This window comes from Oncorhynchus kisutch, linkage group LG5 (genome assembly GCF_002021735.2).
Source record: "Oncorhynchus kisutch isolate 150728-3 linkage group LG5, Okis_V2, whole genome shotgun sequence".
In the NCBI taxonomy this organism is placed as follows: domain Eukaryota; kingdom Metazoa; phylum Chordata; class Actinopteri; order Salmoniformes; family Salmonidae; genus Oncorhynchus; species Oncorhynchus kisutch.
The window spans coordinates 30,417,064-30,437,060 of record NC_034178.2 but is presented as its reverse complement, the minus strand read 5'-3'; the positions used below and the strand labels follow the sequence as shown (position 1 = coordinate 30,437,060).

Genomic DNA, 19,997 nt, shown 5'->3' with positions numbered 1-19,997 from the left:
GTGATGTAGCCTGTATTTCACAGTGTAGCCTGTATTTCACAGTGTAGTCAGTTACACATACATGTAGGTGATGTAGCCTGTATTTCACGGTGTAGTCAGTTACACATACATGTAGGTGATGTATCCTGTATTTCACAGTGTAGTTGCATTAAACAGACAAAATGCTAATTGGTTGGCCTGTTGGAGGCACGTGAAGTTGTCCCTGGTTGTAGCAACACATTAACCCACAGAACTGTTAGCGAGGGCCCTTGGACTCTGGCCTCTACCTACGTGTGGTTCTGGTTCCCTCGGACCTCCTCAGCCTTTCTGCTGGCTGACTTTAATGTTCGCTAGATTGTTCTAGTCAGGCGGAAAATGTCCCCTACATCCCGTGAAAAGGTCTGCCTGTCATCATTTTGATGAAATATCTCCCTGTGGCCCGTTAAACGGGAGTTTTACTGAGCTAATAATAGAATAGGTGTGACGCCTGTCAGCACCTCAGTGTTCAGCCAATGAATAAGAAACGGTCAAAGGCACGACATTGGAACATCACTGTGTTCCCACAGGGCGACACTGCTTGTGTGTATACCAAGTATACACAGACGGTTATGGTTAAGGTCTGAGTGCTATGATGGAATATTCCATCATGTAAAGGGGGCATTGTTTACCTAAATCTGTATTGGATTTGGATGGAATCTCCCTAAATTCCTCACCCGCAATTGAGATAAATCGGAGTCGGTGAAGGAGTCACCATTGCCTTTTGTTTTCCCTTGAGCTGAACAGAAACAGCAGGAACTCACTAAGATGTCGCACTGACAGAATCAAGCTCCCAAGGTCAGGAGGTTTTCTTCTCAGAGTTGGGTGATGTGATCCCTGTCGGGGGGGGAGGGGGGGGCAATAACAGCATCCCATGGATCAATTAAACATCTTTGTCGTTTAGAATCTGTAAAACAAAACCTACGGAGAGACGAATTTGATGAACGCGTTGAATCACTCATGAGTTTAACCCTTAACCCTTGTTTTCCAACACAGAGAGGTGTTTTCACACTGCCTTGCTGAACACAGAGAGCCAGTGGGAGATTGGCCTGTTTGTGCCAAGTGCCCCCTGGCACTCCTATTGTGTTTTTAATAGCTGATTCATAATGACGAATAACGACTCTGAATGGCTGAAGACCGTCCGCAGGCTTTACTGCTCCTCAGCACTAGGCAGCTTCTACTGTTGGCCCACCGGTTAATATGACGAGGAGAAGACTTGTCAGGGTCTTATAGCTTTACGTTGAATAAGGGTGACATGCTCTTACAGCTCACTGTTTTAGCAACCCCCACTGTAAGGCAAGCACTATCAAGCAGTAGATGCTGTGTGTGTTTGTGTGTCTGTGTCTGTGTGTCATTGCTCTGACGTGTGTGTTCTCCATGTCTCAGGAGTACCTGGATGTGCTGGGTCGGCCCATGGTGCTGGCTGGGCCCAAGGCCAAGCTGGTCCAATGGACCAACGTCTACCAGGATGCTCTGGTAAGACACAGACTGATGACTAGCAACACAATGTCTCTGCTACATTACATTTAAGTTTTAATACAAGTTTACCTTGTCACGTCAAGCTCTTTAGTTTTCAAACGTCTCTTTTGAGTCATTACATAGCTATGTTTTAGATGGCAAAACGTTATGTAGATGCTAACAGGACCTTGTGAAGTGCTGTGTGCGAAGATGTTGATTTTGCTATGTTGTTTGTGTGTTCAGGGTCTGGGTCTGGTCATCACCGGGACCATGCCGGTCTTCAACCTCACCGCTGACGCAAACTCTCAGGTGAACATTACCAGCATTAGGGTTTACACTGATTAACAAGTTCCTAGACTTCATTTATTGCCCTGTTCATCTTCAAAATGTCCCAGGGCGGTTAGGAGGACCACTGTCAACAGATCCTGATTAACAAGTTCCCAGACTTCATTTATTGCCCTGTTCATCTTCAAAATGTCCCAGGGCGGTTAGGAGGACCACTGTCAACAGATCCTGATTAACAAGTTCCCAGACTTAATTTATTGCCCTGTTCATCTTCAAAATGTCCCAGGGCGGTTAGGAGGACCACTGTCAACAGATCCTGATTAACAAGTTCCCAGACTTCATTTATTGCCCTGTTCATCTTCAAAATGTCCCAGGGCGGTTAGGAGGACCACTGTCAACAGATCCTGATTAACAAGTTCCCAGACTTCATTTATTGCCCTGTTCATCTTCAAAATGTCCCAGGGCGGTTAGGAGGACCACTGTCAACAGATCCTGATTAACAAGTTCCCAGACTTCATTTATTGCCCTGTTCATCTTCAAAATGTCCCAGGGCGGTTAGGAGGACCACTGTCAACAGATCCTGATTAACAAGTTCCCAGACTTCATTTATTGCCCTGTTCATCTTCAAAATGTCCCAGGGCGGTTAGGAGGACCACTGTCAACAGATCCTGATTAACAAGTTCCCAGACTTCATTTATTGCCCTGTTCATCTTCAAAAAGTCTCAGGGCGGTTATGAGGACCACTGTCAACAGATGCTGATACATAAACAGATATTGCATCAGTACTAACTTAGATACAGACTTCCCATTTGAGCAACAGGGATTGCACCATTGTAAGACAACAGGAATCCTGACTACAACATGTAGTCCCTTTCCTTCTCTATAACTCCCTAATGTTTAGCATTAGCCATGCCTCATGGCACCCTCCCATCCTGGTGCAGCGACCGAACGACCGCATTGCAACACTGACCCCCTGAGGTGGCAACAGGCCCAGCAGCTCTGATATATCCTTCCACTCATGTCTGATTCACACTATAGGGCTGACACAGACCAGCTCGGCTTTGCAACTATGCTGCATGTGTAACCAGTCCAGTTCAGCTTTGCTTGGCTTGCCTCGGTTCCAACCCAGCTTTGCTATATAGTGACTTTTATCATATTTGTACAGAAAGTTCATACTATTATCACATATGACCGCCAAGCACTTCTGGACATCAGATCGACAGTTACTAACCAAATGCGACAACTCCGACTCAGCTGTTCCACTGTTCATACCGGACCCTATTCCTTTGTTCAATGGGCTAGCAAAACGCTGCAGGCGTGGAAATGGGAGACGAGGTGGAGTCCTGGTGAAATTGAGGCGAAGAGAAAACCAGAACGGCGCTCCTCTCTGTTCTATTGGCAATTGTCCAGTCACTGGAGAATAAGATGGATGAGCTTTGTTCGAGAGTCTCCTATCAGATAGACTTTAAAAGCTGCAATATTACATGTCTTGCTGAAACGTGTCTGGATGACGACGCTATGCACGTAGTACTCAGTGGATTCTCCGTGCAACGACAGGATCGTACAGAGGCTTCAGACAAGTCAAAAGGGTGTTTTTTTTCATAAATAACAACTGGTGTGCTGCTTCAAGTGTGAAGGAAATCTCAAACTTTTGTTCACCTGATATAGAATACATCATGGTAAGAGAGTTCTCATCCGTAATTATTACAACTGTCTACATCCTGTCCAAGCCAGCGCCACTCTGGCACTCAACGAACTGTATGGGGCCATAAACAAGCAAGAAACTCCAGACAAGTCCCTCCCTCATCCTACCTTTGGCAAATCTGACCACGGCTCTATTCTCCTGTTTACAAACAAATGCTCAAACAGGAAGTAGCAGTGATGCTACTCAATACGGAAGTGGTCAGATGAAGCAGATGCGACGCTACAAGACTGTTTTGCTAGTACATACTGGGATGTGTTGCGGGATTCATCTGATAGCATTGAGGAGTTTCCCACAACAGTCACGAGCTTCATCAACAAGTTCATAAACAAATCCCCCCCAGTGACTATAAGAACGTATCCTTACCAAAAACCATGGATTACAGGCAATATCCGCACCGGGTTAAAGGTTAGAGCTACCGCTTACAAGGAACGGGACACGGACATGGAAGCATACAAGAAAACCCACTACGACCTCCGACAAGACATCAAACATGTGAAAGGACAATATAGGAGGAAGGTAGAAGCCTATTACACTGGCTCTGATGCTCGTCGTATATGGCAGGGCTTGCAGACAATAACGGATTACAAAGGGAAACCCAACCATGAGTTGCCCAGTGATGCAGAACTCCCAAATGAACTAAATGTCTTTTATGCTCGCTTCGAGGAATATAACACTGTGCCTTGTGTGAAAGCCTCTGTTTTTCCGGATGACTGTGTGATCTCTCTCTCTCCGTGGCTAATGTGAGCCAAAACGTTTTAACAGGTTAACAATCACAAGGCCGTTGGGCCAGACGGAATACCAGTGGGCGTTCTCTAGTCATGTACAGACCAGCTGGCAAGTGTCTTCACAGACATTTTCAATATATCCTTCTCCCAGTCTGTAATCCCAACATGTTTCAAGCTGATCACCATTGACCCTGTTCCCAAGGGCTCCAAGGTAACCTGCCTAGATGACTATAGCCCTGTAGCACTGACATCTGTAATTAAGAAGTGCTTTGAAAGTCTGGTCATGACACACAACACTATCAACACTATCATTCCAGACAGACTAGACCCATTCCATTTCGCATACCACCCCAATAGATCCACAGATGACACAATCTAAATTGCACTTCACACTGCCCTCTCCCACCTGGACAAGAGGAGAAATAACTATGTGAGAATGCTGGTCATAGACTACAGCTCCGCGTTCAATAACAGTCTCCTCCAAGCTCATCACCAAGCTACGGACCCTGGGACAGAACCCCTCCCTCTGCAACTGGATCCTGGACTTCCTGACGGGCCGGCCCCAGGTGGTGAGGGTAGGCAACAACATCTCCACCATGCTGACCCTCAACACGGGGGCCCCTCAGGGGTGTGTGCTCAGTCCCCTCCAGTACTCCCTGTTTACCCACGACTGCATGACCACGCATGAATCCAACACCATCATTAAGTTTGCTGACGTCACAACGGTGGTAGGCCTGATCACAGACAGCGCTGAGTCAGCCTACAGAGAGGTCAGGGACTTAGCAGTGTGGTACCAGGACAGCAACCTCTCCTTCAACGTCAGTAAGACCAAGGAGCTGATTGTGGAGTATAGGAGAAGGAGGGGAGAGCACGCTCCCATCCACATTGACAGGGCTGTTGTGGAGCGAGTCACGACATGGTCCACACACACCCACACTGTCGGGAAGAGCCTCAAGAGGCTGAAAAGGTTTGGCATGGGCCCTCGGATCCTCAAGAAGTTCTACAGCTGCACCATCAAGAGCATCTTGACTGGCTGCATCACCGCTTGGTATGGCAAATGCACAGCCCTGGACCACAAAGTGCTACAGAGGGTGGTGTGGACTCGCCAGTACGGGGCCGAGCTCCCTGCCATCCAGGACCTCTATATCAGGCGGTGCCAGACTGCTAAATAGTCAATTAATGGTACCCAAACTATCTGCACGAACTCTATCTTGCACTGACCCTACACACACTCACTAGACCATATATACAAACCAAATACAGGGGACACCACATTGACACTCCCACACAAAACCCACACACGTGCACTACATGCACACACACATAACACACATGCAGACCGACACAATACAAACACACATACATAGCCATTACACACATACACGCACACTCACACACACACACACACTTTTACACATAATTTGCTGCCGCTGCTCTGTTCTTTATTTTACTCTTATTATTATCTATCCTGATGCCTAGTCACTTTACCCTGCCTTCATGTACATATCTACCTCAAATACCTTATTATTATCTATCCTGATGCCTAGTCACTTTACCCTGCCTTCATGTACATATCTACCTCAAATACCTTATTATTATCTATCCTGATGCCTAGTCACTTTACCCTGCCTTCATGTACATATCTACCTCAAATACCTTATTATTATCTATCCTGATGCCTAGTCACTTTACCCTGCCTTCATGTACATATCTACCTCAAATACCTTATTATTATCTATCCTGATGCCTAGTCACTTTACCCTGCCTTCATGTACATATCTACCTCAAATACCTTATTATTATCTATCCTGATGCCTAGTCACTTTACCCTGCCTTCATGTACATATCTACCTCAAATACCTTATTATTATCTATCCTGATGCCTAGTCACTTTACCCTGCCTTCATGTACATATCTACCTCAAATACCTTATTATTATCTATCCTGATGCCTAGTCACTTTACCCTGCCTTCATGTACATATCTACCTCAAATACCTCATACCTCTGCACATTGATCTGGTACGGATACTCCCTGTATATACCTCTGCACATTGATCTGGTACTGGTACTCCCTGTATATAGCTCCAGATTGATCTGGTACTGGTACTCGCTGTACATACCTCTGCACATTGATCTGGTACTGGTACTCCCTGTATATACCTCTGCACATTGATCTGGTACTGGTACTCCCTGTATATACCTCTCCACATTGATCTGGTACTGGTACTCCCTGTATATACCTCTCCACATTGATCTGGTACTGGTACTCCCTGTACATACCTCTGCACATTGATCTGGTACTGGTACTCCCTGTATATACCTCTCCACATTGATCTGGTACTGGTACTCCCTGTATATACCTCTCCACATTGATCTGGTACTGGTACTCCCTGTATATACCTCTCCACATTGATCTGGTACTGGTACTCCCTGTATATACCTCTCCACATTGATCTGGTACTGGTACTCCCTGTATATACCTCTCCACATTGATCTGGTACTGGTACTCCCTGTATATACCTCTCCACATCGATCTGGTACTGGTACTCCCTGTATATACCTCTCCACATTGATCTGGTACTGGTACTCCCTGTATATACCTCTCCACATTGATCTGGTACTGGTACTCCCTGTATATACCTCTCCACATTGATCTGGTACTGGTACTCCCTGTATATACCTCTCCACATTGATCTGGTACTGGTACTCCCTGTATATACCTCTCCACATTGATCTGGTACTGGTACTCCCTGTATATACCTCTCCACATTGATCTGGTACTGGTACTCCCTGTATATACCTCTCCACATTGATCTGGTACTGGTACTCCCTGTATATACCTCTCCACATTGATCTGGTACTGGTACTCCCTGTATATACCTCTCCACATTGATCTGGTACTGGTACTCCCTGTATATACCTCTCCACATTGATCTGGTACTGGTACTCCCTGTATATACCTCTCCACATTGATCTGGTACTGGTACTCCCTGTATATACCTCTCCACATTGATCTGGTACTGGTACTCCCTGTATATACCTCTCCACATTGATCTGGTACTGGTACTCCCTGTATATACCTCTCCACATCGATCTGGTACTGGTACTCCCTGTATATACCTCTCCACATTGATCTGGTACTGGTACTCCCTGTATATACCTCCATTCTCATGTAATTTATTTTATTCCTCTTGTTACTATTTTATTTGTATTTTTATGGTTGTCTACACCAGTTGTTGTTTTGCACATATGACAAATAAAAGTTCATTTGATCGGATTTTTGATGTACAATCTGTTGCTTAGCTCCCACTGAATCAACTGTTAAAACCAAATAGAAAATATTGACTCTTGAATCACGCAGGCTTTAAAAACAGAGTGACGCTATGACAAATTGACTCAGTTCCAGGGTTTAGATATAGATTAGTCAGATGGTACACATGGTTATAAGTCACAGATGGTGAGGACAGCTTTTCAGCAGTCAGTCTAAAGGCCCGTTTGCTGTGTGTGTGCTTCCACTGTGTCTGTGAGTGTGAGTGTATGAGTGTGTGTGGGTGTGTGTGTGTGCAGCCTCTGCTTCTTAATGTGAGAGGCTGAATGATAATGTGATGACAGGATCAGTGAGAGAGGTACAGATGCTCATACATCTCAAACCCTAACAAAAGTTTATTACTAGAACAGGGGGCAGGCAAAACAACAGGTCAAGGGCAGGCAGTGTTCAGTAATCCAGATCAGAGTCCAAAAGGTACAGAACGGCAGAGAGTCTCAGGGCAGGCAGAATTCCCAATCCCGGGAAACCAGAAACTACAAACAGACAGGAGCAAGGGGAAAACCACTGGTAGGCAAGACGAACAAAACAAACTGGCCACAGACAAACAGAGAACACAGATATAAATACACAGGGGATAATGAGCAGAGATGGGAGACACCTGGTGGGGGGTGGAGACAAGCACAGAGACAGGTCAAACAGATCAGGGTGTGACACCCCCCGTATTTATTTGAAATCACACTTGTCTTTTACTACTAGCACCAACTTTGCTGATAACTTCGTTATTGTGGAAAAATGTACCTACTACAACTGTGATATGTAGTTGTCTCACCTAGCCTTCTTAGGATGAATGCACTAATGCTGCATTTAGATGGTATGAGGTAGACCGTAGTTGGCAAACCAGATGTCATTGTTTTCATTGAGAGCACGATGGTGAATGCCGTTGAGGCTGGCGTTGAATGCCGTCAGCTGCCACGGTAGATAGAAGTCGCCGCCAGAGTTCAAATATTTCAGCTTTTGCCGTCTGTGTTGTCTTTACACAGACTCAGCTCGTCCTTGGTGTCATGGGAGTGGATGTTGCGATCAACGAAATTAAGAGGAAGACGCCAACGTATAGGGTAAGTACGTCACACATGCACGCAGCTCACATGCAGTAGAAATATCTTTACTTTTTTCCCTGGTTTTAAGTCTCAACTCTGTCCCTACAGCTTGGAGCCAATGGATACACGTATGCAATCGACAAAAATGGCTATTTGCTCCTGCACCCCAACTTACAACCTAAGGTAGGACCCAAACTGTCCTCAAATCACTCCTACTGACTCTAGTTCTATATATCATTTGTATTTCTCTGTTCTGGAGGTCTTGGATTTTCTACCCAGATACGGGTATTATTCCTGGTGTCTGGTTGGCTGCATGTCTCTCTCTCTCGCAGATCATTAACTTCAGAGAGCCTGTCACTCTGGACTTCCTGGATGCTGAGCTGGAAGACAGTAAAAAGGAGGAGGTAAAGACAGTGATCACCTGAACACCCACACATCTCTAACATTATAACTACAACTGTATTACAGTGGTCCCGTGACCAAACTGTTGAATCAAATGTTACAGCTGGTTTTTGGTTAGCGTTAGAAGTAACTCTTTATCTCCATTTTGCCCTTGTCATTTCCTTCTCATTTTCTTTCTCCGTCTCATATTCTGTCTGTTTCTATCCCTCGCTCTCTCGCAGATCCGTCGTGACATGATTGATGGAAAACCAGGGCATAGGAAAATCAAGACCCTCATTAAGTCAGTTGATGAGGCAAGTCATCAATATATGAGGCTCAGCCATGAACCGTGCCGGTACCATCCAGAATAACTTGAGTTAGGACTACCGTACAACTTGTTGTACTACAGTTCAAGTTGTTTTTGAGGAAGAGATTTTTTATATATACGGTGCCTTCGGAAAGTATTCAGACCCCTTGACTTTTTCCAGATTTTGTTACGTTACAGCTTCATTCTAAAATGTAATAAATCTTTTTTTTTTGTCCCTCTTCAATGTACACGCAATACCCCATAATGACAAAGTAAAAACAGGGTGTTACACATTGTCGCTAATTTATAACAAATACAAAAAACTGAAATAGCATATTTACATAAGCACCTTTGGCAGCGATTACAGCATTGAGTCTTCTTGGGTATGACGCTGCAAGCTTGGCACACCTGTATTTGGGGAGTTTTTCCAATTCTTCTCTGCGGATCCTCACAAGCTCTGTCAGGTTGGATGGGGAGCATCGCTGCACAGCTATTTTCAGGTCTCTCCAGAGATGTTTGATCGAATTCAAGTCCGAGCTACGGCCCGGCCACACAAGGACATTCAGATACTTGTCCTGAAGTCACTCCTGCGTTGTCTTGGCTGTGTGCTTAGAGTTGTTGTCCTGTTGGAAGGTGAACCTTCACCCCAGTCTGAGGTTCTGAGCAGGAACAGGTTTTCATCAAGGGTCTCTCTATACTTTGCTCCGTTCATCTTTCCCTCGATTCTGACTAGTCTCCCAGTCCCTTCCTCTGAAAAACACAGCAAGATGCTGCCACCACCATGCTTCACCATAGGGATGGTGGCAGGTTTCCTCCAGACGTGACATTTTTCATTCAGGCCAGAGAATCCCAATCTTGGTTTCATTAGACCAGAGAATCTTGTTTCTCATGGCCTGAGAGTCCTTTAGGTGCCTTTTGGCAAACTCCAAGCGGGCTGTCATGTGCCTTTTACTGAGGAGAGGCTTCCATCTGGCCACTCTTCCGTAAAGGCATGATTAGTGGAATGCTGCAGAGATGATTGTCCTTCTGGAAGGTTCTCCCATCTCCACAGAGGAACTCTAGAGCTCTGTCAGAGTGATACCCTTCCCCAGATCTGTTCCTCATCACAATCCTGTCTCAGAGCTCTACGGACTATTCCTTCGACCTCATGGCTTGGTTTTTGCTCTGAAATGCACTGTCAACTGTGGGACCTTAAATAGACAGGTGTGCCTTTCCAAATCATGTCCGATAGATGTAATTTAACACAGGTGGACCTCAATTAAGTTATTGAGTATTGTGTGTATATTGCTGAAGATTTGTAAAACATTTTTTATCCATTTTAGAATAAAGCTGTAACGTAACAAAAAGTGGAAAAAGTCAAGGGGTCTGAATTCTTTCCAAAGGCACCATATATGTATATGTATGTCTGTGCGTTACTTAGATTTAGTCTTTTTCAAAACAATACAGCCAAATTGAGGAAGGGATTCTGATGCTGATCAGAGTGTTGTCTGATTGCAGAGGTACATTGATGAGGCTATGCGGACATACTCCTGGACACCGGTGGAAGGCACAGATTACAGGTGGGTGCTAAGCAACCAGCCTTCATCTGGGTAGTAATTCTCTAGAAACCAAACAGAGGGGAGGGACTACCTGAACTTGTCCAATAAGAAGCTCGTTTTCGTTGCAAGACGTTCTCCGTTGCAAAATAGTTTGCTACGGTTTCCAACCGTATACGACCCTGGCGGTAAGACTGAGACCTGGAGGTGAGTTCAGACCCCCTGTGACCCTGTGGATAAAGATCTATAACCCATCTCTACATCTCAGAAACGTGCTTTCGACGAGTGTCATTTATCAACCACTGGTGTGTAGAAATTCAGAGATATGGGCTCCGTCTATCAACCATGGAGTATCCACAAAATCTGCTTTCTGCATAGTGGATTATTCACTGAAATCACCACAAATTAAGACACACACTCCTTTCTCTTGTAAAATAACTGTAATGGGATCATAAGCACAAAATAACTGCATGCTCTATGCATTGTATCCATCTCCAAGTGACATTATAACACCATTTCCTCCAGGCAACACTTTGCAAATTACATTTTATGATATTCAATAGACCTAGAAATGCTTGTTTTTTATACATGTCTTTTTTTTTTATCTCTGTTGGCTAGGAGCCAGGTGTTGGTTTCTGTGGAGCCAGCTGACTTGAACACGGTCCCACTCTTCAGTTCTATTAGCACATCGTTAAGCTGAAACAGTTGCTGCGCTTCTCTGATCATTTAAACCTCTTGTGTTGTTTTGAGTGCAGGTTGTTCACACCTCCCGATTAGAGAATGCTGTCATTTGTGTCCAAGGCGAAGGCTCTGTGTGTGGCGCGTGCGCGTGTGTATTAGGACTTAAATACTAGGATGCTGATGTTGTTCTGTGTCTGCCTCACCACTCCAGTCTCGGGCTGGTTCTGCCCACGTACAGTGAGAACCACATCAAGGCTAACCTGAGTGACCAGATCCTGCAGGTGCAGTGTAAGTACCAGGAGACACCCAACACCAGCCCTCTCTCTCTACTCTTTCTCTCTCTCCCAAATTTGACCTTACGCCCCCCCCCCCCCTTACTAAGTCCTGCCTCCGGGGTCTCCAGTAAACACCATCGCAGGGACGATCAGAGTGGAGCATTCCTCTATACCCCTCCCCCCTCTCCTCTCCTCTCCCCCCTCTCCTCCCCTGTGACAGGGACATCTTGGGAGTGAAACTCTTTCATCTCCCCACCCCCCCTATCTACCCTCCTGTCTTCATACTGTGCTGTACACTATGGTGATTTTTTTTCTTCACAACTGTTGAAGAAAAAATCGGAAAATGACAGAAAGGTGAAAGCTGTGGTTTTACTGTGTTATTAAGGTGAAAATAATGGTGTCTTTGTGCTATTATTTTTCTTTGCCAAATGCTCTCGCCTCTTCTCCACCAACAAGCAATGATTCTGAAGCGTCTGTGTTTGAAACTTTTTTGATGTTTCCAAACCGGTGAAAACAGGCATGCTTTTCACTCTTTTCTCTCGTGTTTTGATTATGATTTCTATTGAGTTGTGTTCCTGTTGAGTTCCTAGATGTGTGATTATTTTCTGTTGGACTGTTCCTTGTTGCTGTTTTGTATTTAGCTTTGGAATCATTCAGTAGATAAACTCCCACGGCCCGTGACGAGGGTCTGTCCTTCCTCTGTGGGAGTTTGGGTTTAGTGGGTCTCAATGGGGACACCTGTTGTCTCTCTCATGCTTTCTTTCTCCAGACCCTGTTGCTCCGCTCTTTTCCTGGTTCGTTCTGTTCTGTTTATTCTGGGAACCTCCATGGTTAACTTTCTCAGTTCAGTTTTTTTTTTTTGTCCTTTACTGTTTCTTCTTTCGTTCTGTTTCTCGACTTCCTGGTTTTCCTTTGTCCTCATTCTGTTCAGTTTCTTGTTTGCTTCTTGCAAAAAAGGTGTTTGTTCTTCATTTATTTCCCTTTATCGTCTGTTTGACTTAATTGGTTTCTTTCTTTTGAAAAAGCAATATTTTTATTCAAATAATAATTGAATAAAATATTGTCTGTGACCCCCCCCCCCCCCCCCCCCCTCCCCTACCCCCTGTTTCTTTTCTTGCTCACTACTTCTCTGACGGATCCACACAGTTCCATACACGAAGGGCAAGTATACTCCATGTTGGTCCACATTCCCTACCTTTACCTCCTACTCCCTACTGCTGCCTCTTCCCACACCTCAACCTCCTCCCACCCTCGCTGCCCCCACCCTCACCTGTCCCAGCCTGCTTGCCTCTGTTCCTGCCCGTCTTGCCTTCAAGACCCTCCTCTTCCTCCTCCTCGTTCTCCTCTTCCTCCTCACTCTCCACCCACCCACCCACCCTCCTGCTGCAGCTTAGACCCCATCTCTTTCACGATGGCTCCTCCAGTCTCCAACCTCACCCCCACGTCTCTGGTGCTTCAGTCACTCTCAGGTCTCTAACACCCCCAAACACCCAAAGAAGACAGCTAATATCCACGTTCTCTGTTAAAACCTTTTTGTATTTCGTCCCTCTACACCTCCCCTCTGTGGATAGCTCTCTGGCTGTGTCTCACTTTTACTATCCTTCGCTCTCTCTCTCTCTCTCTCTCTCTCTCTCTCTCTCTCTTTCCTTTTTTTCTCCTCCCCTCCAACTCTCTGTGTCCCTTTCTCTCGGTATTTCTCTCCTTCCATCTCTCTGTCTCTCTCCCTGTCTTACAATGCCATTGTAGCCGAAAGGATGTCTTAACTCTCACACCAGTGTACTGGAGTTGAGGGAGCCGCCATCGCTTCCAAAAGTCCCGGTGGAGCTAAGGACGTTCTCCATCTTAACTGTCCTCACACTAGAGCAGGCGAAAGCCTCCCTGTAATGTTAAAGCCTATTTTGTCATTATAATGTAGTTCAACAAACTGAAGTTAACCACATTGTTTTATATGAGTATAACTAAGGCTGTTCCTATTTGAGTCTCATTTGAGTCCATTGATTCCCCCCCCCCCCCCCCCCATGGTAGTACGTCTAAGAATGTCACCGCGGTTTATTAACTATTTACAACATCATCGTGATTGCTGCATTTAGGCTATTAATATGTTAGCTTGACTAAGGCCACCTGCAGTTTTAGCCAAGCTGTTTAAGCCCAGGTGATTTAGTCCCCATGTTAGCCTTGAGGTTACTTAGCATGTTACCTACTGAAGTTGAGCCCATATTAGAACAACAGACTGTGTTAGTTAGCTCAACTGAATTGTTCGTCCATGTTAGCCTTACTAAGCTTGTTTAGCATGTTAGCGTTCCTGAAGTTGACTCCGTATTAGAACAACAGGCTGTGTTAGTTAGCTCAACTGAATTGTTTGCCCATGTTACAGTAGCTAGTGTTAGTGCTGCTGACGGATCTCTTTAGGGCCACACTGTGGACCACCCTGGTCCTCTCATGTTGTCGGGTACGTGGCAGAGCGCCCCGTGGCGCCTGCCTCGTGTGTCGTCCCTCTGTAACCCCTGTCTCCATCAGCTTGTCTCCTTCCTCCCCCTATCAGCCCTCAGACTGCTGGGGGAACGGCCCTCTACTTCCTCCTAAAAAACAACCATGACCCGGATGTGCACGGCACTGTGGGCGCGACACTACCTGGGCACTCGTAGAACTGCAGTCAGGCCTTCAATTAATTCGTTGTCAAATATCTACGTCTCATCTACTTTCTCATGGTTTATAGAGATGATCTGAAATGTAAAGGAAGTCAGATAACAATAGATATATTGCTGTGTTTAATGAGGTTCAGAGAATCATAGATATAACAAAAAACGTATTTATCTGAATAAAAACAAATTAGGTTAGCTTACCAGAGGTAAAGCAAGTTGCCCATTGATATGCCCTTCACAGTGCAATGCATTTCCCCAGATTGTGTGTCTCTCTGAGCCGTGTCCCCTGCCAGTCTGAGGGGTGACCACTTCCATCAGGACCCCTGCGCCACCACCTCTCCCTGCAATAGTTGGCCATGTTGATGCCTGCCTGTGAAATGCACTCATTATGGGTTAATCTGTCTGAGAACTCACTTCCCGTCATGGTGTGTGATGGGAGTCAGTTCTCCGACTTAAAAAAAAGAACAGTTAACTTCAAAATCAAATCACAATGGTTGGCTTGATCTGGTGACGATTTCTCAATGGTGATGAACTAAAGTGGAAAATGAGTAAGAAAGTGAGTGCTGGTTGAAACTGTTAAAGGCAGAGTCAGGTTGCATTTGAGGCACCATATTGGCTAATGCTGGTGTATCCCCCATGATTCCTCTTCGGTGTTGCTATGGTAACTCCCTTCCGCGCTCCCTGCACCCTGAAGAACAGCCGCTGTGTACCCAGAGTGCCCCACTGCTCGGCTCATGGCTCTTCCCAGATAATCTTCCCCTTTCTGTTGCAGATTTTGAATCTCTGCTGCCAAACAGTTTTGAGTCTGAAGGACATGTATTCATAGCTCCCAGGTAGCCCTGTGTGAATGCTTGCTGTCTTCCCATTTGTTTTGATGGTCCACACTGTGGTGTTTATTCACCACCTTCAGCCCACAGCATTACCTTGTTTATTATCCATCACCTTCAGCCCACAGCATTACCCTGCTTATTATCCATCACCTTCAGCCCACAGCATTACCCTATTTATTATCCACCACCTTCAGCCCACAGCATAACCCTGTTTATTATCCATCACCTTCAGCCCACAGCATTACCCTGTTTATTATCCACCGCATCCAGCCCACAGCATTACCCGGTTTATTATCCACCACCATCAGCCCACAGCATTACCCTGTTTATTATCCATCATCTTCAGCCCACAGCATTACCATGCTTATTATCCACCACCTTCAGCTCACAGCATTACCCTGTTTATTATCCACCACCTTCAGCCCACAGCATTACCATGTTTATTATCCACCACCTTCAGCCCACAGCATTACCCTGCTTATTATCCACCACCTTCAGCCCACAGCATTACCCTGTTTATTATCCACCACCACGCCCAAACCCCAATCCCTCAACCCCCAACACTTCAACGTCACACCAATAAGTCTCCTCAGCCACGGGTCATCTGTTATTGTCAGTCACACCTCTCATTTTTTTTCTTGTGGGGTTCAAGACTGTGCTTTTGATTATGTTGTTGTTATTGTTGCTGTTGTTGCTGTTGGTTTTCTCATATCCTGGTTTGACTTTGTGTGTTTTTTGTTGACAAAGTGAGAAGTGTGACGACACTTTTGTTTTTATTTAGCTGATTCTGAAAACAACCATTTATATAGCCCACTTATTTGGAATTTCAGTGCATTCAACCCTTCTCCCTTCCCGCCCAAGTAACCCCTCCCATCCCAAAACGGACCCTCCCTGCCCCAAGCACCGATCCTGTGCTCCCACACACCTTTTGCATGTCGCCCGTTGGTGCCGCATGGTTTTGTGTGTGTGTTTGCATATTCCAGAGGTTGTTCAGTATGTAATCTTGAGAAAAATAAAGATGAAGATATAACATTAACGGGTATATAAAGAAAAGTGACTGAAAATCCCTCCATTTGCATGTTTTCTTTTTGCCGTGATCAGACCTTCATCCTGTAAGCTGCCAGCTCTGTGCTGAGAGACTGACAAAGTGTATTCACTCAGTCTGCTGTCAGTGTGTGCTGCGTTCACCAGCCCTCCTCTGTGCCATATTTCACTCTGACAGCCCGTCTCGTCAGCATGTTTGAATATCCTGACAACCGCAGGACATGCATGAGTTCTATGAGTGTGCTGTGAGAGTGTTTGGGAATGTGCATTCATTCGGGTTCATGCATTGTAAATTTAGTGCCGTCCGTATCCCGGCTCAAAGGATATACTGTAAGAGGCAAGTGGGAAGCCAGACACTGTATGTGTGTGTTTGTTCTCAACTGTTGTTGGGGCTAAAAAAAATGTCACTGCTGACTGTCCTCAGGGAATACTGCAATGAGCTGGAGCTCTCCAACAACAACACTGACTTCCTGCTCAACTTCATCGCTCTCATGGAGAAGGTGACTCCCGACTCCAAACAATGTGAGTCCCTCCATTTCCCTCGGGAGAGACGACCTCTCTTTTCTTACCGCAACCTCATCATTTGTGGAAATGTAATGGCAGGATCAGAGTACTCATTGTTTACGTTTTTTTACCTCCATGCGCAGTGTTTGAATGCACAAACTCAATCAACAATTTGCTGACCATCATAAAGCCTCTAAAAGCATGTCCCCATCCTCCCTGTGGTCCAAAACAGGTGACAACCTGCTCCTTCATAACCTCATCCTGGACACGGGCATCATCAGACAGCTGGTGGAGAAGGTGTGGAAGACCAAAGACCTCACCACGTGAGTAGAGGACTGCATGTGTACTATTTGTTTGTGTACTTCCTGTATTCTCACGCTCCTGTTCTGGTTTGCAGATATGGCTTTTTGGCAGTGTTTGCTGCAACTGATGGAGGGATTACAAGAGTTTTTCCCAACAAGTGAGTATTTCACTAATCTACCTAACTTTCCTTCAAAGTTGTATGTACAGTACATTGCATGTAAAGCCTCCCAAACATTTGTTTAAAACATTGGACCAACTTCAAGTGCCAAAGGCAAGTGCCTAAAATGTATCAAAAAATTGTACGTTTTCATCATCTTGCTTGTAAACAAACACATAAACCGGTACTAAATATCCAGGATAGTTGGGACCAAGGCAGCTGCCATTATACGTTACAGTTTAGTAGCTTCTTGCCCTGGCTCTGTCCATGACTTTTAATGTCGTGCTCATCCTCAGGGCTGCTGAGACCTGGGAGGAGGACCCTGAGCCTTTTAACGCCAGCTATTACCGCCGTAGTCTGGACAACAAGGGCTACATCTTCAGAGCGCCTTATCGCACCTGTGAGTAATCATCTGTCTCACCACCACCCAGGCGCTACTACTAACATCCTTATGGGATCTGTTTATGTTGACTTGTTTGTTGTTTTCTCCATCCCTTCCTGTCTCCTCTGTGTCTCCTCCTCCTCCTCCTCTATCCATCCTGTCTCCTCTGTGTGCTTCCTCTTGCTCCTCCTCCTCCTCCTCCTCTTCCTCTATCCCTCCTGTCTCCTCTTGCTCCTCCTCTTCCTCCTTCTCCTCTTCCAATACAGTGAATGATGAGCTGCTGAATCCAGAGAACGACACCATAGGGATCCTGGTCAGCACTGCGGTGGAGATCACAGTGGGAGGGAAGACAATCAAACCTGCAGGTGGGCCGTCGGCGCTCCACCCCTCACCCGGGGCTCTGGGACTCTAGGAGGGAAGGGTTCATTAGCATTGGTGGAGGCATGATGAGTAGTATGGTTTGTTACTCAACTGCGGGCATAGTAGGAATTTGGAGGGAAACAGTAGGAGGAAAATGTCTCTCTCTCTCTCTCTCTCTCTCTCTCTCTCTCTCCACCCTTCTCTCTCATGTCTTTAGGAATATCTCAATGTCTCTCCTTCTGTGTATGACTAGTGGTTGGAGTAAAGCTGGATCTTGAGGCCTGGGTGGACAAATTCAAGATCCTGGCTAGCAACCAAACAAGTCCAACAAGTGACAACCGCCAAGTCCAACAAACGGTAACAAACATAAGGACAAGCAGGAATTGAACCCACACAAAAACATATGAGATTCAAAAAATGTGCCGATCCTTGATGATTATTTGTTCTTGGCAGTGTGGACCGACCAGCGGCTGTGAGATGGACTGTGACGCCAACAGCGAAGTAAGAAAGAATGTTACTATCACGCTTTCAATGGTAGAATATGCTTGGGGGGGGGGGGGGGGGGGGTTCGTCATTGTTGTCCATCTGTGCCTCTATCTGCAGGACCTGCTGTGTTACCTGGTGGATGACGGTGGTTTCCTGATCATGTCCAATCAGAAGGACTACTGGAACAAGGTGACAAGTCCTGACAGTTTAATACAGAGCTTTATTGAAGCCAGTCTATCTTTGACCTACCGTATATCACAAAAGTGAGTACACCCCTCACATTTTTATCAATATTTGAGTATATCTTTTCATGTGACAACACTGAAGAAATTAAACTTTGCTACAATGTAAAGTAGCGAGTGTACAGCTTGAATAACAGTGTACATTTGCTGTCCCCTCAAAATAACTCAACACACAGCCGTTAATGTCTAAACCGCTGGCAACAGAAGTGAGTACACCCCTAAGTGAAAATGTCCAAATTGGGCCCAAAGTGACAATATTTTGTGTGACCACCATCATTTTCCAGCACTGCCTTAACCCTCTTGGGCATGGAGTTCACCAGAGCTTCACAGGTTGCCACTGGAGTCCTCTTCCACTCCTCCATGATGACATCACAGCTGGTGATGGATGTTAGAGACCTTGCACTCCTCCACCTTCCGTTTGAGGATGTCCCACAGATGCTCAATAGGGTTTAGGTCTGGAGACATGCTTGGCCAGTCCATCACCTTTACCCTCAGCTTCTTTAGCAAGGCAGTGGTCGTCTTGGAGGTGTGTTTGGGGTCGTTTTCATGTTGGAATACTGCCCTGCGGCCCAGTCTCTGAAGGGAGGGGATCATGCTCTGCTTCAGTATGTCACAGTACATGTTGTCATTCATGGTTCCCTCAATGAACTGTAGCTCCCTCAATGAACTGTAGCTCCCCAGTGCCGGCAGCACTCGTGCAGCCCCAGACCATGACACTCCCACCACCATGCTTGACTGTAGGCAAGACACACTTGTCTTTGTACTCCTCACCTGGTTGCCGCCACACACGCTTGACACCATCTGAACCAAATAAGTTTATCTTGGTCTCATCAGACCACAGGACATGGTTCCAGTAATCCATGTCCTTAGTCTGCTTGTCTTCAGCAAACTGTTTGCGGGCTTTCTTGTGCATCATATTTAGAAGAGGCTTCCTTCTGGGACGACAGCCACGCATACCAATTTGATGCAGTGTACGGCGTATGGTCTGAGCACTGACAGGCTGACCCCCCACCCCTTCAACCTCTGCAGCAATGCTGTCAGCACTCATACGTCTATTTCCCAAAGACAATCTCTGGATATGACGCTGAGCACGTGCACTTAACTTCTTTGGTCGACCATGGCGAGGCCTGTTCTGAGTGGAACCTGTCCAGTTAAACCGCTGTATGGTCTTGGCCACCGTGCTGCAGCTCAGTTTCAGGGTCTTGGCAATCTTCTCATAGCCCCGGCCATCTTTATGTAGAGCAACAATTATTTTTTTCAGATCCTCAGAGTTCTTTGCCATGAGGTGCCATGTTGAACTTCCAGTGACCAGCC

General features: G+C 45.8%; 1 protein-coding gene across 3 annotated transcripts in view; it reads left to right on the top strand.

Annotated features, from left to right (window-relative positions):
• Positions 1-19,997, top strand: part of cacna2d2a (calcium channel, voltage-dependent, alpha 2/delta subunit 2a) — a 254,816-nt gene that overhangs the window by 226,679 nt on the left and 8,140 nt on the right. For 2 of the 3 annotated variants that reach the window (XM_031824824.1, XM_020482984.2), the window contains 17 exons: positions 1,402-1,491; positions 1,717-1,782; positions 8,498-8,572; positions 8,663-8,737; positions 8,887-8,958; positions 9,178-9,249; positions 10,740-10,801; positions 11,670-11,746; positions 15,148-15,208; positions 16,674-16,771; positions 16,986-17,076; positions 17,151-17,213; positions 17,510-17,613; positions 17,862-17,960; positions 18,209-18,312; positions 18,409-18,456; positions 18,559-18,630. In XM_031824824.1, coding sequence (XP_031680684.1) covers positions 1,402-1,491; positions 1,717-1,782; positions 8,498-8,572; positions 8,663-8,737; positions 8,887-8,958; positions 9,178-9,249; positions 10,740-10,801; positions 11,670-11,746; positions 15,148-15,208; positions 16,674-16,771; positions 16,986-17,076; positions 17,151-17,213; positions 17,510-17,613; positions 17,862-17,960; positions 18,209-18,312; positions 18,409-18,456; positions 18,559-18,630 — 1,329 coding nt within the window. Of the gene's footprint in view, positions 1-1,401; positions 1,492-1,716; positions 1,783-8,497; positions 8,573-8,662; positions 8,738-8,886; positions 8,959-9,177; positions 9,250-10,739; positions 10,802-11,669; positions 11,747-15,123; positions 15,209-16,673; positions 16,772-16,985; positions 17,077-17,150; positions 17,214-17,509; positions 17,614-17,861; positions 17,961-18,208; positions 18,313-18,408; positions 18,457-18,558; positions 18,631-19,997 lie in introns of all 3 variants that reach the window. The other variant, XM_031824825.1, reaches the window with a different exon arrangement.